Genomic DNA, 17,266 nt, shown 5'->3' with positions numbered 1-17,266 from the left:
GGGTTTTTTGACAAATCCCGAGCCTGGCCCGAAATACAGTCGGGCTTACTGTGTTAAGCCCGAGGTCAGGCCCGCGAGCCTAATTATATGGCCAAGCCCGGGCGGGGTGCGGGCCGGGCCGTCGGGCTACCCAGCCCATGAACAGGTCCACTCCTGCACCATCATTACTGCAATTCTTGTTTTTCTTATAACAGTAGGAGCTGGAGCTGATTCACTTCGATCCACAAAGTCGCACTCCTACCAAACTGTAAAGAAACAAAATGATGAAGGGTGATTTGGCCCGACCTAGCGAGAAGGAAACATGTGGACACGACCTAATTAAGGGATAATAGTTCAGCCTGCCAAGCCTAGTTCGCAACATTTGAGCTCGGGTATTCAGCCACCTCGGCCCAAAATTCACCTTGGCGTCGAGGCACCTCGGTATTCAATCCAGTTCGAAACTAAAGAATCGAAGTATCAGCTCGGGGCTAACAACCCGAATCGCCACGTAGCCGACTCCATAGGTCTCTCCAATGGATCCCAAGGTACTCGAGATCACGATGAGGACTCATCCTGGCCTTGCCAGAGTCAGAAGTGAAACGATAAGCCTTATCTATGTACTGCTTCTTTGGAAGCAGAACGGACCCTATCCCCACACCTCGGAGATCCCTGGGCTCTTTCGTGAGACCCACGACTACTCTAGTATATAAAGACAGGAACCTCAAGGCAAAGGTACGCGTGATTACTCTACTCTCTAGCTCTCAAGCTCTTAAGCTCTCAAACATTCAACTCGCATTTATAGCATACTAACTTAAGCATCGGAGCGACCTCGCCGGGTTAGCCACCCCGGGTTCTCTGATAGATTGTTTTGTAGACCGATCCTGCTCGCCATCCACCTGGTGTCCGGATCGTCCTCCAGCTAGGAGTAGTTAAATCGTGCACCATCAATTGGCGTTGTTTGTGGAAAATGACCGAAAAGTCATTCCTACCTCTTTGCAACTTCAACTTCAATGGCATCCTCTAGCCACACCAGGAAAAGCGTCGAGGTGAACACCACCGGGGGGCAAGCTCAGCAGCCAACCTTTCCCCAAGCTCCTACAGTGTGCATCGGACAGTTCACCATTCTGCTCACAGCGTCTGGAGTTCCATCATTAACTGCACTACCGAGCACTGTATAGGTAACCACCCCGCTTCCTTCGGTGGTAGGCACAACTTTCTCTGAGCCCTCCATGGTTCCTCCCGGAGTGGGGAGTTCTCAGTTTCATGACCTTGTTCAGTGCATCTAGGCAATTCAGATCCAGATGCAGTAGGTTCAGCAGTTTTAGCAGTACCAACATTATTACCTCTATCAACAATATCAACACCAGTTCCCTCCACTGCAGCCAAATCAGCAGTCGGTTCCACCTCGGCACCCAGGGCCCCATCACGGTAAGAACCTGAATCGCCTCAGAGTTAACCAGAAGATCAACCGATCCCCCCATCAGGGTGAAGACACCTCACAAGCATTGATTCCTCTCAAGAGTCAAGTCTCACCCCGAGGGAGGAGAGACGGTCAACACACCACCGACCTCACAAGGAAACCTCAGGAATAGGTCCAAGGATAGTCAACTGAATCCACCTCGGCACTTACAGCAAGAGAGCGATGGTTCGCGAGCAGATAACCAGTTCGGAGTTCGAGGTGTGAACTCAAGACATGACCTCTCAGTCCCCCATGATAGTCAACCCCAGAATCCCTTGAGAAACCAGGATATGCCTCGCGATAGAGCCGTAGTACTAGATCGAATTGAAGTTAGTAGCACCAATGCCGAGCTAGTGAAGAAACAACAGTGGAGACGCCGCAAGACATGCCGTACCTCGGCTCATAACAGCCTGCTAGCAAAGCCAAGCCAACGAGAAGGGCAAACCAAAGGGAAGGAAGAAGCGAGCTCGGTGGCTACAAAGGCCACTCCTCCACTACTTTGTAGGTCGTCTCCCCTATCTCTCGAGCTCTTGGCGACCCTGACGCCAAAAGACTTCAAGATGCCCCCATTAGACAAGTACGACGGGTCCTTCGATCCTAACGACCATGTGGACTCTTTCTAGTCCCAGATGTACCTAGCTGGGGCTGATGAGTCTTGCATGTGTGTAGCCTTCTCTACTATCTTCAAAGGGGTAGTTCAAACCTGGTATCGGAACCTCGTGCGAGATCGATCAAAAGCTAGTCGTAGTTCGCTGACTTGTTCACTGCACATTTCATCACTAGGAAAAAGTGTCCAAAGCCCCAGGAAAGCCTTCTCAATGTGGTTAAGAGGGAAGGGGAATTGATCAGAAGCTACATCAAATGCTTCAATGGCACTTGGCTATAGATACCGAATCTCGACCCAACAGTGAGACTCACTACAGCTAAGAAAGGAATTACCCACAAGGAGTTCAAATGGCATGTTGTAGTAAACAAACCGAAGGACATTACCGAGTTCCTAAAGCTCGTAGACCAGTTCATTAGCACCAGGGAGGAGATCAATTAGAAGGTCGATAACCCACCCTCAGAGAAGAGGAAGAGAGAAAGTGAAGGAATGAGCAATGCGGACAGAAGAGAAAGAAAAGTAAATCACCAACTAGGGGAAGAAACAACTCCAGAAGTTGGTCCCCTTCGCGATCTCGTAAATCAGGTCAGCGCTCCAAGACCCCTCCTGTGGAGAGAACGAACTACGCACCCTTGAATGCTAAAAGAGGAGAGATCCTAATGGCCATTAAGGATTTCTCCTTCGTCAAATGGCCTCCCAGGTTAAGAGGAGACCCATCAAAAAGAAACCCGAACATTTATTGCCACTTTCATTGAGATCACGGGCACAGTACAGAGAACTGTAGGAACCTTCTTGATGAGATCGAGGAACTCATCCGACAATGATACCTGAAGAATTTCATCTTGTGCGAAGAAAGAAGACAAACAGATCGGTAGGCCGACCGATAGGGAGATAAGAGGAATGCCCCAAAGGCTAGCATGCAAAACGAGCAACCACCACGACAGTTGCCAGAAAACGACAGACACCCCTTTAGAAGGGTTCAGCGGCGAGGAGGTCAGACCTCTCGGAAGAGTCATAATACCTGTAGAAGCCGGCACGTGGCCAAACATCGTGCGGTTCAAGCACACCTTCCTGGTAGTCGCGACTCCCTCCCCCTACAACACCATAGTAGGTCGGCCCATCACGCATGTTCTACGTGTGGTAGTACCCACTTACTATCTGGCAATGAAGTTCCCGATTGATTACGGGGTGGGAGTCGTGCGAGGTGACTAGCTCGAATCGCGCAAATGCTATGTAGCTTCTCTTAAAGGGAAGGCGAAGCTAGTAGAAGACGTCGAGCTCAAGTGACCTGTGGAGTACACCAATGAGCGAGTTGCCCCAATAGAGGAGATGGTCCACATACCGGTCTCTGTTGACAAACCGACCAAGACGCTCCAGATCGGTGCCTTAATCAACGAAGCACTCCCCTCAACAAGCAGGGACCCGTGCGATGCACGGGATTTGTTAAGGGCCATTTACTAAAACACCTCTTATAGTTTCATGGATTTACTAAAATTTACCCTATAGTTTGTACTTTACTAAAACACCACTTATAATTTACTATGGATTTAATCAATCTTCCATTAGATGACAGTGGAAAATGATAGTGTCAACCCTAATGTTCATTTAAATAAATTTTGTCAAAAGAAAATAAAAATAAAAATACCATTTTTACCCCTAATATGACATGGGCAACCGCTCTATTGGCTATATTTGGTCAATTTTGTTTTCTATACAAAAAGTGATAAGGGTATTTTTGGAATAAAAACTATGGCTCTAATGGAAAAACAAACATTCCTTAATAAAATGTTGATTAAGTAAATAAGTTGTAAAATATATGAGATATTTTATTAAAATGAAACTATAAGGTATGTTTAAGTAAATATGTAAAACTCTAAGGTGTATTCTACTAAACGGACCTAATAGAAACACAAAAGAGTATACAACTATTTTGTATTTTCAAAATTTTAAATAATTAATAATTATTCATATTTTATATACTACTTTTAATAAAATTTTTATAATACACAAATAACAATAATTAATTTCAGTTAGGTTTATTCATTAAATTGATGAAACCAACCAACCCGATCAACTTGACCTAACCATATTGGATTAGTTTCGCTTTAGCTATTTGTAAATCGACCAAAATCGGATGACATGACCATTGATATATATTAATATTTTATATCTTAAATATAATTTTTAATATTGAAAAGTGGGAAATTTCCCATATTTCTTAGTCTAAAATGTTTTATATCATAAATTTCATTTTTAAATTTATTTTTTAACAATGTCACTATAATTTTTAAAATCTAAATTTAATTTTCAAGTTTAAATCTTTTGAACCAACTAGCCAAACCAAAAAATCGACCCAAACGGATACAACTTGAGTGGGTCAGTTTTCACAAATTGTCAGTCAATTTCAAATGACCAGGTCAATTTGGTTGGCAAAACAACCTACAACCGAACCGAACCAACTCATGAACACTCTTAATTTCAGATAAATTAATAGTCTCATCTTTGATAAATAACAATATTTTAATCTCCAATAATTGTTGAAAATTTATAGCGAAAATACATAATTTTTGAAATATATATTGATAATGAAAAAAATACAATAATTGCAAAAATAAAATAAGTACTAAAAATATATTAAATTAGTAAATAAATAGTATAATCTCAAGAAATAGTATAATCTCTAATAAATATTAATCAATAAGTTAAATAAAAAATACAATAAATACAATAAGTACAATAAACAAAATTTAAAAATTTCAATAATAGTAGTTTAATCTCCAATAATTATTGAAAGTTTTTTGATAAATAACAAAACAAAAATAAATTTATACATAATTATATTGAAAATACATTTATCACAAAAAACAATAAATAATTACTAAATACTAAATATTATTATTAGAATATATTATTATATAATAAATATATATTATGAGTTTAAAATTATTATTAATAAATATTAATTTTTATGAAAGTTACTTTCTCAAATTATTAACAGATATATGTGAAATTAGTTACTTTAAATATTATGTAAAAATATTAAATTATTATTAAAGTTATTTTATTATTAATTTGTAAAAATATTAAATTATTATTAATTTAAATATTATGTTATACTTATTTTTCTACAATTCATATTTTTTAAATTTATTACATAACGTCTTTATTTTAACAAATTTAAAGTCTAGTTATGTTAAATATTTTATTATTAAAATATTTAGTTCTTTAACTACTTAAATAATATGTAAAATATTAATTATTTATTGAATTTAATAATCCATAAAATTATAATTTATACTATTATTACATAATTTTCTTATTAATTTTGTAAGATATTGAATTATTAGTAATTTCAATATTATGCTATAATTATTATTAATTTATACTATTATTACATAATTTTGTTATTTTAAATATTTAAAATCTAGTTATGTTAAATATTTAGTTGTTTAAATATTTAAATAATATGTAAAATATTTATTTTTTGTAATTTAGTGAATTTAATAATCCATGAAATTATAATTTATATTATTAATACAATATTTCATTGTTAATTTTGTAAGATATTAAATTATTATTAATTTCAATATTATGTTATAATTACTTTGCTAGTTTTATGAATTGTTTTTAATTTATTACATATTTTCGTTATTTTAACTATTTAAAATATAGTTGTATTAAATATTTATTTAAATATTAAAATAATATGTAAAATATTTAATTTTTTTATTTGAATTTTATTTATTTAAAGCTACAAAATACTCCTAATTATTTTGTTATATAGTTATTTATATTTTTATAATATTTTTTATTTACGATATTTATTTTTTGAAATATCTAAATAAGATTTTATTTTTTAATGTTAAACTTTTATTATTTGAATAACATTTGAATTGATAATCCATAAAAACAGAATTTAAATTGTTACTATATACTTTCATGATATATTTTGTAAAAATGTAAAATTATTTTTGTGTTTTTAATAAATATTTTAAAGTTATTATATAATTTTGTTAGAATATTTGAGTAATTCTTAAATTTTTTTAATCCAAACTTTCTTTGGATAGATATAGATAAAACATTGGGGAGAGGATAAATAGGAATTAGAGATAATTTTGGAGAAAGTGGGGGAGGTAGTTTAGGAGATGGGATTATTTAGGTTATTGGGAAAGTGCATATCATTGGTTGTTTAAAAAATAACATGGAATAAAAAAGATAAAAAAGGAGAAAAAAGGAGAAAATTTCTTGACCGCTTTGTTTTAATATATATATATATATTTATATATAATTATTCATATTTTGTATATTACTTTTAATAATTTTTTATAATACAAAATAACAATAATTAATTTCAATTAGGTTTATTCATCAAATTGATGAAACCAACCAACCCGATCAACTTGACTTGAGTTGCTTGGTTTTCTAGTATTTTAGGTTGGCTTTGGTTCAAAATTTTCTCAATTCAACCAAGTTGGATTAGTTTCACTTTGGCCATTTGTAAATTGACCAAAATCGAATGACCTAACCATGGATATATATATATTGATATTTTATATTTTAAATATAATTTTTAATATGGAAAAGTGAGAAATTTCCCATATTTCTTAGTCTAAAATGTTTTATATTATAAATCTAATTTTTAAATTTAATTTTTAAAAATTGCACTATAATTTTTAAAATTTAATTTAATTTCTAAGTTTTAATCTTTTGAACCGACTGGCCAAAGCAAAAATCGACCAAAACCAATACAACTTGAGTGGGTTAGATTCACAAAAGGTAAATCGGTTTTACCTGACCAACTCCCTAACCTAATCGAGTCAATTTAGTTTGCCAAATAGCCTACGACTAACTGAACCAAGTCACGAATATTCATATTTTCAGCTAAATTAATAGTCTCATCTTTGATAAATAATTAAGAATAGTTTAATCTCCAATAATTATTGAAAATTTATAGCGAAAATACATAATTATTAAAAATATATTGATAATTAAAAAAACAATAATTATAATAATTACAAAAATATAAGTACTAAAAATATATTAACTTAGTCAATAAATAGATAATCTCAAATAATAATTTAATATCTAAGTTATAACAAAAATATAATTAATACAATAAGTATAATAAATTAAATTTAAAATTTTCAATAATAGTAGTTTAATCTCAAATAATTATTAAATGTTTTCTGTTAAATAGCAAAACAAAATAAATTTATACATAATCACTGAAAATACATTTATCACAAATAAATAAATAATTACTAAAATATAATAAATATTAATTTTAGTATATATAATTATATAATAAATACAAATTAAGAGCTTAAAATTATTATAAATAAATATTATTTTTTGAAAGTTATTTTCTCGAATTATTACTTGATATAATTGAAATTAATTATTTATAATATTATATAAAAATATTAAATTATTATTAATTTCAATATATGTTATAAATATTTTTCTACTTTGAAGAAATTTTTTAAATTTATTACATAATTTCATTATTTTAACTATTTAAAATCTAGTTATGATAAATATTTAGTTATTTAAATATGGGTAAATTACAAAGACCCCCTTGTACTATGGGGTTAGTGATAAAGTCCCCCCTATACTTTAACCGTTAGATAAAGATCCCCTTGGCCGTTAAATAAGATGACGAAAAGCATTAAATTACCAAAATATCCCACTAAACTTTTTCAATTTTCTTTTTCTTTCTTACCCTTTTTCTTTTAAAATCTATTTAACCTATTGTTTCCTTATTTTTGAGTTTCACTTAAGGTACCTTGATGTTGTCTCTGGTTAAGTCTTCTAATTCATCATTTTTCCCATTTTCCCCTTTATTCCGTCATAAAAGGCGCTAAGAGAGAAACGGAGATATAAGGATACAAACGGCGATGGCTCCTCATTGAGGGAGTAAATTCCCTGACCTACCCTTCATCAGACATCAACCCCACAGGTTGGGTTGCCAATTTGGACGAAGAGGGAAGAAGAAGAAAAAACAAAAAGGAGAGAGAAATAACGATAGAGATTGTGTGTACCGGTGGCACAACCATCCCCGGTGAACGATGTAACAAGGAGAGTTTAGAGTAGAGGAGGCGTGACGAGCCAAAGAAAGAAAGAGGGGAATCTAATAATGATAAAAAGGTTTGGCGGGTATTCGAATTTTAACAAAATAATAAATTATTCACTTAAAAGTCAAAACGACTGTTAAATATTCCTTTCCACTACTCCATCACTTTAATCTGCAACCACGATTCAGACGATGTGAGTTCCCACAGGGTTGCACTAGTTGATACTTAAAGGGTGGTTCCGACCTGAATACCGGTGTTCCGGCTACCAAACGTGAAATACACCGGACAATTGATGTAGATATGGTAGTGGCCTGAGATCCAAGTATCCACCTTCCATCTGACCCGTCCATCGACCTTGATTTTGATCAAGACCATCCCGATGTTCTGATCTTGAGACAGCGAGGCCACCAGATAAGGTGCAATCGGCACGTTTGATCCGTAGACGAACGACGACCAGATGTTGATGTCTTTGTGACCCTCGTACTAGTAGGGAGATTGATCTGCTGGTTGCTGTACTCCACGAACACATTGAGCCTGTCGTAATATATGCTGATCTTGTCGTTGGAGTTCCTCGACGAGAGGATTATCTGCATTAGTTGAGCAAGTTCGAACTGTTGAGATTAAATCCAATGGGTTTGATTGGTCAATTACATGAGAAATTGCACCTGTACACTTGTTTGAAAAAATCAGTTTTTCTCTTACAAAACCCAGTTTTGAACTTGTCCCACCTTGGAAAATTATAAGTTTTGTTTTCAATATTTCAATAGGAGCTGATTTACACTCCTTAGAATTAGTAGAGGAGAGTATGGGGATTCGATACCGCGCAACGCGCGTGCAAGCGTGTGTGCGCGTGTGTGCGGCGCAATGAGGCGCTTTAGAGGCGCACTTTGCTCGCACTTCGCGTGGCTTGCGATGGACGGCTCTGGTTTTGGTACGTTGATGACCGTTGACTCTCCTGAATGTTCTCCATGTTCCTGACATTAAAAAGAACTTGGTCTCAGTAAATCTTGTTTGTAAGAGAGGATTCAAAGTTGTCTTTGAATCCGACAAACTAATCATATCCAAGAATGTGATGTTTTTTGGAAAGGGATATGGTTGTAATGGTATGTTCAAATTAAGTATTAATGAAAGAAAAGTTTCTGCTTATATTGTTGATTCTTTCTCTTTATGGTATGATAGATTAGCACACTTGAATTTTAAATCCATAAAGAACATGAGCAAACTAGGTATAATTGCTTACAGTAATGAATCAATTGGAAAATATGAAATATGTGTAAAATCTAAAATGGTTAAGAAACCTTTCCCTAGTGTTGACTAGAGGAGGCAAGAGATACTTCATAACATTTATAGATGAATTTTCTAGGTACACCTATGTCTATCTTATGAGAACTAAGGATGAAGCCTTTGACATGTTTAAACTATATAAGACTGAAGTTGAAAATCAACTAGAAAAGAAAATTAAAATCCTTAGAAGTGATAGGGGTGTTGAATACTTTAAAAATGAGTTTAATTCTTTCTGTGAAGAATTTGGAATAATACGTTAGTGTTCTGCTCATATACCCCTCAGTAGAATGGCCTGGTTGAAAGGAAAAATAGAACACTTACAGAAATGATAAATTGCATGCTGTTAAAAGCTAATACACCCTTAAACCTGTGGGGGGAAGCACACTTACATAACTGAATTGTTTCTAGAGTTAATAACAAATGCCCATATGAATTATAGACAGGAAGAAAACCTAATTTAGCATATCTAAAAGTGTGGGGGTGCTTAGCATATTATAGAGTTTCAGATTCTAAAAGAACAAAATTAGGACTCAGAGCTAAGAAAAATATGTTTGTTGGATATGCAGAACATAGCAAGGCCTATAGGCTTCTAGACTTAGAGTCCAACATAATAATTGAAACTAGAGATGTTGAATTATTTGAAAATAAACTGTGTTCTGAACCTGTAGAAAATGAATACACAGAAAATGACAGAGAAACTCAAATCTCAATACTTGTTGATAATAATGAGACTGAAAGAAGAAATTACACAACTATAACACCTACAATGGGACTTAGAAGAAGTCAAAGACAAAGAACAGAGAAACACTTAGGTTCAGATTTTATCTCTACTCAGTCAATTGTATTTTTGGTTGAGGCTGATAGAGATAAGATTTTAAATAAAATACCCATTGTCCTAAACATTGAAAATGATCCAAAACCTATAGTGAGGCCATGACCTCTAGAGATGCTGCATTTTGGAAGGAAGCTATAAATGATGAAATTGATTCAATAATGTCAAATAACACATGGGTACTAGTTGATCTGCCTCTATGATCAAAACCAATAAAATGTAAATGGGTGTTTAGAAGAAAATACAACATTGATGGAACTATACAAACTTTTAAGGCTAGATTGGTAGCCAAAGGATTTAGTCAAAAGGAAGGGATTGATTACTTTGACGCCTATGCACCAGTAGGTAGAACAACTTCTATTAGAACACTTATAGCATTAGCATCCATTTATCACTTATCTGTTCACCAAATGGATGTTAAAACTTCTTTCTTAAATGGTGATTTAGATGAAGAGGTTTACATGGAACAACCAGAAGGATTTGTTCTTCTTGGAAACGAGAAGAAAGTCTGTAAACTGGTTAAATCATTATATGGATTAAAACAAGCACCTAAACAGTGGCATGAGAAATTTGATTCTTGCATTCTAGCTTTTGATTTTAAACATAATAGTGCTGATAGATGCATCTACTCAAAATTCACTGAAAATTATGGAGTAATTGTGTGTCTTTATGTGATGATATGCTTATTGTGGGTACAAATATGGTTGGCATAAATGAAACTAAAAACTACTTATCATCTGTTTTCAAGATGAAAGATTTAGGAGAAGTAGATACCATCTTGGGAATAAAAGTTAAAAAACATAGTAGGGGTTATGCATTTAAGCCAATCACGTTATATTGAGAAAGTACTTGAGAAATTTAAGCATTTAGGGTTTAAAGAATATAGCATGCCATATGATTCTAGTATAAAACTAGTAGAAAATACTGGTAAAGCAATTGCACAACTTGAGTATGCTAGTGCAGTAGGGAGCTTGATGTATGCTATGCTTTGTACCAGACTTGATATTGCATTTGCAGTAAGTAAACTCAATCGGTTTACAAGTAATCCCGGTGCAGAGCACTGGAAGGCAATTGGGAGAGTTCTTGAGTATTTCAAGAGAACCTTGGAACTTGACTTGTTTTATTGTGATTATCCAGCTGTATTAGAAGGGTACACTGATGCAAGTTGGATTATCGGTAATGGAGATAACAAGTCCACATCTGGATGGATTTTTGTCCTTGGTGGGGGTGCGATCTATTGGGCATCCAAGAGACAAACTTGTATATCTCACTCGACCATGGAATCCGAATTCATAGCCTTAGCAGCTGCTGGAAAAGAGGCTGAATGGATTAGGAATTTATTATTGGATATAAAACTTTGGCCTAGTCCTATGCCTCCAATTTCCATTTACTGTGATAGTGAGGCAACTCTGTCAAGGGCCTATAGTGGTACCTACAATGGTAAGTCCAGACATATAAGTCCGAGACATGAATTTGTTAGGCAACTGATTCAAGATGGAGTCATCACTATAACCTATGTGAGGTCAAGTAAAAACTTGGCTGATCCTCTTACCAAGGGTTTAGCCAGAGAATTGGTAAGAATGACAACCAAAGAGATGGGATTAAAACTATTTACTTAGTCACCTGTAATGGTAACCCAACCTGAACTGAAAATCCATCAGTATTGGGTTTAATGGGTAACAACAAGTTACAACAATGTGACTGTTAGCACTGACATTGAGAAATTTCTCATCACAACATAAACAATGTTGTCCGTTATGATGAAAGGTTGAGATAAACTATTAATGAAGTTCTGAAATGTGTCAAATAATGGAGCACATAGTGGAACTTCACCTATGTGAACATAGAAGTGTGCACGCGTGTGTGTGTTGCAATGAGGCGCTTTAGAGGCGCACTTTGCTCGCACTTCGCTCGCACCCGCATGGCTTGCGATGGGCAGCTCTGGTTTTGGTACGTTGATGACCGTTGATCACCATTGATGAGACCAGCGGTCACAATTCAATTGGGTGTGATCAAGAGGCACAATTCAAAGTTAACAGTCACCAACTGTTAACAACTATTTAAACAGACACGGTGGTTGAAATTGTGACTATTCAAGGTGCCTTCTCTAAACCAGCACCTACCTTTTCCTCATACCTCTTCACAAGCTATTTAAGGAGCATGAATCAGACTCCTAAAACACAATTTCGAAATTCACTATCTCTCTCTCTCAGTCCAGTTTGCTACAGTCTCACAGAAGGTTTATTTGGAGACTCTTCAACTTTGTTAGTTGCAGATTCTCGCCCAAGGCTCTGTTGTATCCTGGGAACGATTTTGCCTGTAACCCAACAGCAAACTCAGTAAAACTGAGTGGGGGCAAATAACGTTCTAAAGACAGTGTCTTCAAACGCGCCTCAGAGCTTCTCCTCCTAAGTTATAGTGACCCCATCTTCACCAACACGAACCGGTGATGTTGAACTGGAAAACCGTCACGTCTTGGAGCGTGAACTTAGGCTTGGTTGGCCGAAGGACCGCCTATACGAGGAAGACGACGAACAAGATTCATAAGATGAAGAAGAGATTTCCGGCACATATTCGCCGGATGAGCTTCTTCCTCTTATGGCCTTGTTTGCCATAGTCCCCCTTCTCCGACATCGCTTCTCACTAAATTCCGACCCACTTCGCTTCCTAAAAGCACCGTCTTTGGTTACTTAAGCTCATATTTATTTTCTTTGATTTGAAGGTTTATATCTATGAGCTTCCTATAAGATACAACACGGATTGGATATTGAATGAGAGATGCAGCAACCATTTCTTTGTAGCGGAGGTGGCGATACACAAAGGATTATTGGATAGTGATGTATGGACACGCAATCCATGGGTAGTCCGGACTCATAACACTTGAATGGAGAAGACAATGAACAATATAAAAAGGGTAATAAACAATTGAATGAAAACATAACATTAACGGAAAGGGGTCTTTGTCTAACGGTTAAAGTTCAGAGGGGGTCTTTGTCGCAAAAAAAGTACAAGGGGGTCTTTGTAATTTACCCTTTAAATATTTGAATAATTTATAAAATATTTTCTTATTTGAATTTTATTTATTTGAAACTATTACATATAATTAAATATTTAAAAACATTTCAATTGATATTCTAGAAAAACATAATTTAAATTGTTAGCACATAAATTTGTGATATATTTTGTAAAAATATAAAATTATTTTTTGTGTTTTTAATAAATATCTTAAAGTTATTATATAATTTTGTTAGACAATTTAAATAATTTTTTACTTTTTTAATCTTAACTTTCTTTAGATAGATATAGATAAAAAGTAGGGGAGAGGATAAATAGGAATTAGAGATGATTTAGGAGAGAAACTCTCTACTAAATTATAACTTTGGAGATAAATAGGAATTAGAGATAATTTTGAAGAAAGTAGGGGATAGTGGGGGAGGTAGTTTAGGAGAAATTTTAGGAGAAGAGATTATTTAGGTTATTGGAAAAGATTGAGAAAATTTCTTGACCGCTTTGTGTATACACATAGATAGATAGAGAGAGAGAGAGAGATGGATGTGATGTCACATACAGGCACGAATTGGGTATCAAATTGAAGATTTTACACTAATTTTAAGCCAAGCCGGATCCATTGCAACTTTAATAAAACCCTAATCTGCCCAAGTTGCATCCCTAATCCTAACCTAACTAGAATTAAAAAGTCTAATCCCTAACCCAACTCTCGATCCAATTAATCCCTATCCTCTTATAACATGAAATTGGCTTTCCTGTACAGCGCTTTACCTCAACAGGACTCTTAAATCAAAGGCTTAAAAATTGACTAGCAGAATTAAACTCAGTGATAATTTCTCTTGATGTGTAGTAGAATAGCAGTGTGTGGAAACAATATTAAAGATGAGTTGTTACGCATTGATATGTAGCATTGAATGGTGCAAGGACTGTCATTGTCTTTCATTCAGATTTTTGTTGACACAGTCTGTAACATAAGCATTCATTCCTTCAACTCTTGAGATCTGCCACCATTAATGGATGGCTCAGAAATGTAGTTCATTCTTTTTTTAGCTCAGAACCACAATTTAATAATTTAATTTAGGGCCCAGTATTTTTTATTCTTGTTTAAATCAAACAGACTATGACAATAGATCATTCCAATTTCAATTCAAGAGATCTTGATTCCAACTATGAACAAAGTTTTACTGAATTGAGTAGGATAATCATAAAAAACCGAATCCGAAGAAACTGAACTGAAAGACAAAAAAAAAAAACTCATTAACCAGCTTCTTAGAATGGTTCAACTTCAAACCGTGAAAACTAAAACCCAAAAGGTCTACCAGATCATCGGTTCACCAGTTCGATACTTACAAAAAAAGAAAAATCACCAGTTGGACCGTCCACTCTAGGCCGAGCCTAACAAGGCTGAGTTGGGGTATAGCATAAGTCAAGAGTCTACTTGGATAAAAAGGCGGTCTCCTTGGCATTTCCCGTTTATTATCAAGTATAAAAACCTAAACCAATAAACAACAGACACGTGTATCTAACTTTGTAGTAAGGATGGACAAGTGGCACCAACCACAAACATCAGTTCACTTCCAAACAAAAATGGAAGTGTAGTGATGGTCATTAAGATTAGATAATCATATTCTCTGATGTTTCCCAGAAGCTAATACATGATACATCCATTAATCAAAGCAACTGGTCTGGATAACATGGATCACACGTATGACGTGGACTTGCCAGCCAAACGCGTCCTCCCAGATGTTCTCAGCTTACATGCATTACCTCATAAATTGATAATTGATGTTGGACTCACCACTCTGCCAAGATCCACTACGTGTCATCCACATATCCGTGTATTCAGCAATTCACATACGCGTATCATAGTGGTGATTGGGCCCAGCCCACTACGTTATACTGGTGGATTCCTCATTCCTCCCCCGATCTCCTGTGGCCGACAGTCCATGAAAAAAAAAAACAAATCTAAAAACAGTTTTATTTAATGATTATTTGCAATTTATTTGACCAATTTAATTAGGGTTATCGATCAGGTCACGTCATCTCATCATCTACTCATCTTTGTTCTTTCTTTATAAAAGACAAAGGTTTTGATTGGATGAGGGAGGTGGTAACCCATACAGATTATAATTATTCCCTGCACGGGCCAACCCCTTGCAAGAGTCGGTGGAAGAATGATGTGGACAGCTTGGCCCATGGCCCATTTCGGAGTACTAATTAGGGGAGGGGACCCATTTTAAGAACCTAACGTGTAACCAGTTGACAATAGCCGCGCGTCATCTCACCATGAGATAATGAGATAGGTCTCATTTGGATTTGGGTACCTACCTCTGACTCTGAGCCTCCATGAAGCTTCAGAAATTTTCTTTCCCTTCATGGAAAGACAGCCTCTAGTAGGAAGTCTGCCACGTACGTGATGTAGGAACTAGGAAATAGAGTGAAGCTTTCTTCTGAGCTGCCACATGTAGGATTTACAGTCGTGAATAGCCCTGGACGGTCGATCTAGTCTCTGTTCAACGTGTGACGAGAGCTCATGTGTGGCCAAAATTCCTGAGATGCTTCACTGGAAGAATGTGAGAGTAATCCTTTTGTCCATAAAAAGTAGACTAGATTCTGCTTCGTCCTACTTTCCTCCTTGTTAATTTTTTTTCGAGCAACAGTTGCACGCTTCTACTACTAGCTAGCCACGATCTTTGAGTTCTTCACATGTCGAATGATCAGAGTCAGAGAGATACGAGCAATGGAAGAGAAGATCAAGGTGACCATCAGGTTAGGGACATCCACGCTCTAACGCCTCCGAGTAGCGGGAGTCGAGTTCGGCAGAGAGAGTCCTGGGATACGAGTAGCGAAGGAGCTTCCAGCGAGAATTTTACAACCATGAGTCGTGAATTCAATGCTCTCGTGCTCGCGGGCTCTGTAATCGGCGGGAACGGTGCCAACGAAAACGACGGTGGTATCACCGGAAATAACCTTGCGAGGATTGGGGAGGAAGAGCAATTGCCGGAGGAGACGAACCCATTGGCCATTGTCCCAGATAACAACCCACGGCCGGACCCCGTCCCTTCTCCGAGACGCGCCACCGCCGGTGGTGGTGGGTCTTCGACGAGTCTCATAACCGAGGAAGTGACCATGCAGAGGGTAAGGCGGGAGGAGACTGAATCGAAGATATCGGCGTGGCAGACGGCCAAGATTGCGAAGATCAATAACAGGTTCAAGAGGGAGGACGCCATCATTAATGGGTGGGAGGGAGGGCAGGTCCAGAAGGCAACATCTTGGATGAAGAAAGTTGAGGTACGTACGTAAGAATTAAATTAAACCCTGACCTTTTTCTTCTCCTTCGATCTTGATCGTTCATCTTATAATAGTAATTCTTCTCTGTAAATCCTGGATGGTTTAATCGAATATTGATCTCATCAGGATGCTGTTCAAATGTTGTAACAGAGAAAGCTAGAAGAGAAAAGAGCGAAAGCACTGGAGAAAATGCAGAACGAGGTGGCGAAGGCACATAGAAAAGCAGAGGAGAGGAGAGCATCGGCGGAGGCCAAGAGGGGAACTAAAGTGGCTAGGGTTTTAGAGCTGGCCAACTTGATGAGGGCAGTTGGTAGAGTTCCTACTAAACGATCCTTCTTCAAGGCTTAATAGATACCAACAGTGTTTACAATAAGCAGCTAGCTAGCTTGCTAGCCCAGTAGACAGTACAGTAGTGGCGCCCTTCATCTTTTGAATATTGAATGGTGCCCTGGTTATTGAGAAGTTTAATTTATATTAATTAAACACTTTATCCCATCAAATAGAACACAAATTAAGAACTGTAAATGCTTGCTTAGGGTTTAAGTTGATTTTTCGGGTGTGGTTTGTTAATGTTACATTGTTGGTTATGTGGGTGATGATCGAAAAAGATTTTCTTTCTTTCATCTGTCATGTACAGTTAAATTATATAGTCAGTATACCAGTTTGCCTGCTTATGGCGGTGCATGCTTGGTTTGATATAAGGGAAATAGAAGGCTGAAGAAAAGTTGTTAATA

General features: G+C 36.2%; 1 protein-coding gene and 1 pseudogene across 2 annotated transcripts; one reads left to right on the top strand and one right to left on the bottom strand.

The window, feature by feature from the left end:
- Positions 1-1,107: 1,107 nt before the first annotated feature.
- LOC148844838 (NDR1/HIN1-like protein 1) lies at positions 1,108-12,866 on the bottom strand (annotated as a pseudogene).
- A 2,693-nt stretch (positions 12,867-15,559) lies between these two features.
- Positions 15,560-17,266, top strand: LOC148844837 (remorin 4.1-like). 2 transcript variants are annotated; one of them, XM_088952904.1, is made up of 2 exons: positions 15,560-16,532; positions 16,683-17,266. In XM_088952904.1, exons 1-2 carry the CDS (start codon positions 15,948-15,950, stop codon positions 16,878-16,880), a joined length of 783 nt encoding a protein of 260 aa, XP_088809030.1. In that variant the 5' UTR covers positions 15,560-15,947; the 3' UTR covers positions 16,881-17,266. The 2 variants fall into 2 exon arrangements, with proteins under 2 accessions (XP_088809030.1, XP_088809031.1); XM_088952905.1 differs by having other exon boundaries at positions 15,843-16,532; positions 16,659-17,266.

The sequence above is a fragment of the Nelumbo lutea genome, chromosome 7 (assembly GCF_056320005.1).
Source record: "Nelumbo lutea isolate HS-2025 chromosome 7, American lotus-T2T, whole genome shotgun sequence".
NCBI classification, from domain to species: Eukaryota; Viridiplantae; Streptophyta; class Magnoliopsida; order Proteales; family Nelumbonaceae; genus Nelumbo; species Nelumbo lutea.
Note: the sequence above shows the minus strand (reverse complement) of the source record. Positions and strands in the feature narration are given on the sequence as shown.

Bases quoted from the DNA above. Each gene is read 5' to 3' on its own strand.
- LOC148844837 (XM_088952904.1), top strand. From the start codon at position 15,948: ATGTCGAATGATCAGAGTCAGAGAGATACGAGCAATGGAAGAGAAGAT. The intron at 16,533-16,682 runs GTACGTACGTAA...ATGTTGTAACAG, and splicing joins CTTGGATGAAGAAAGTTGAG to AGAAAGCTAGAAGAGAAAAG.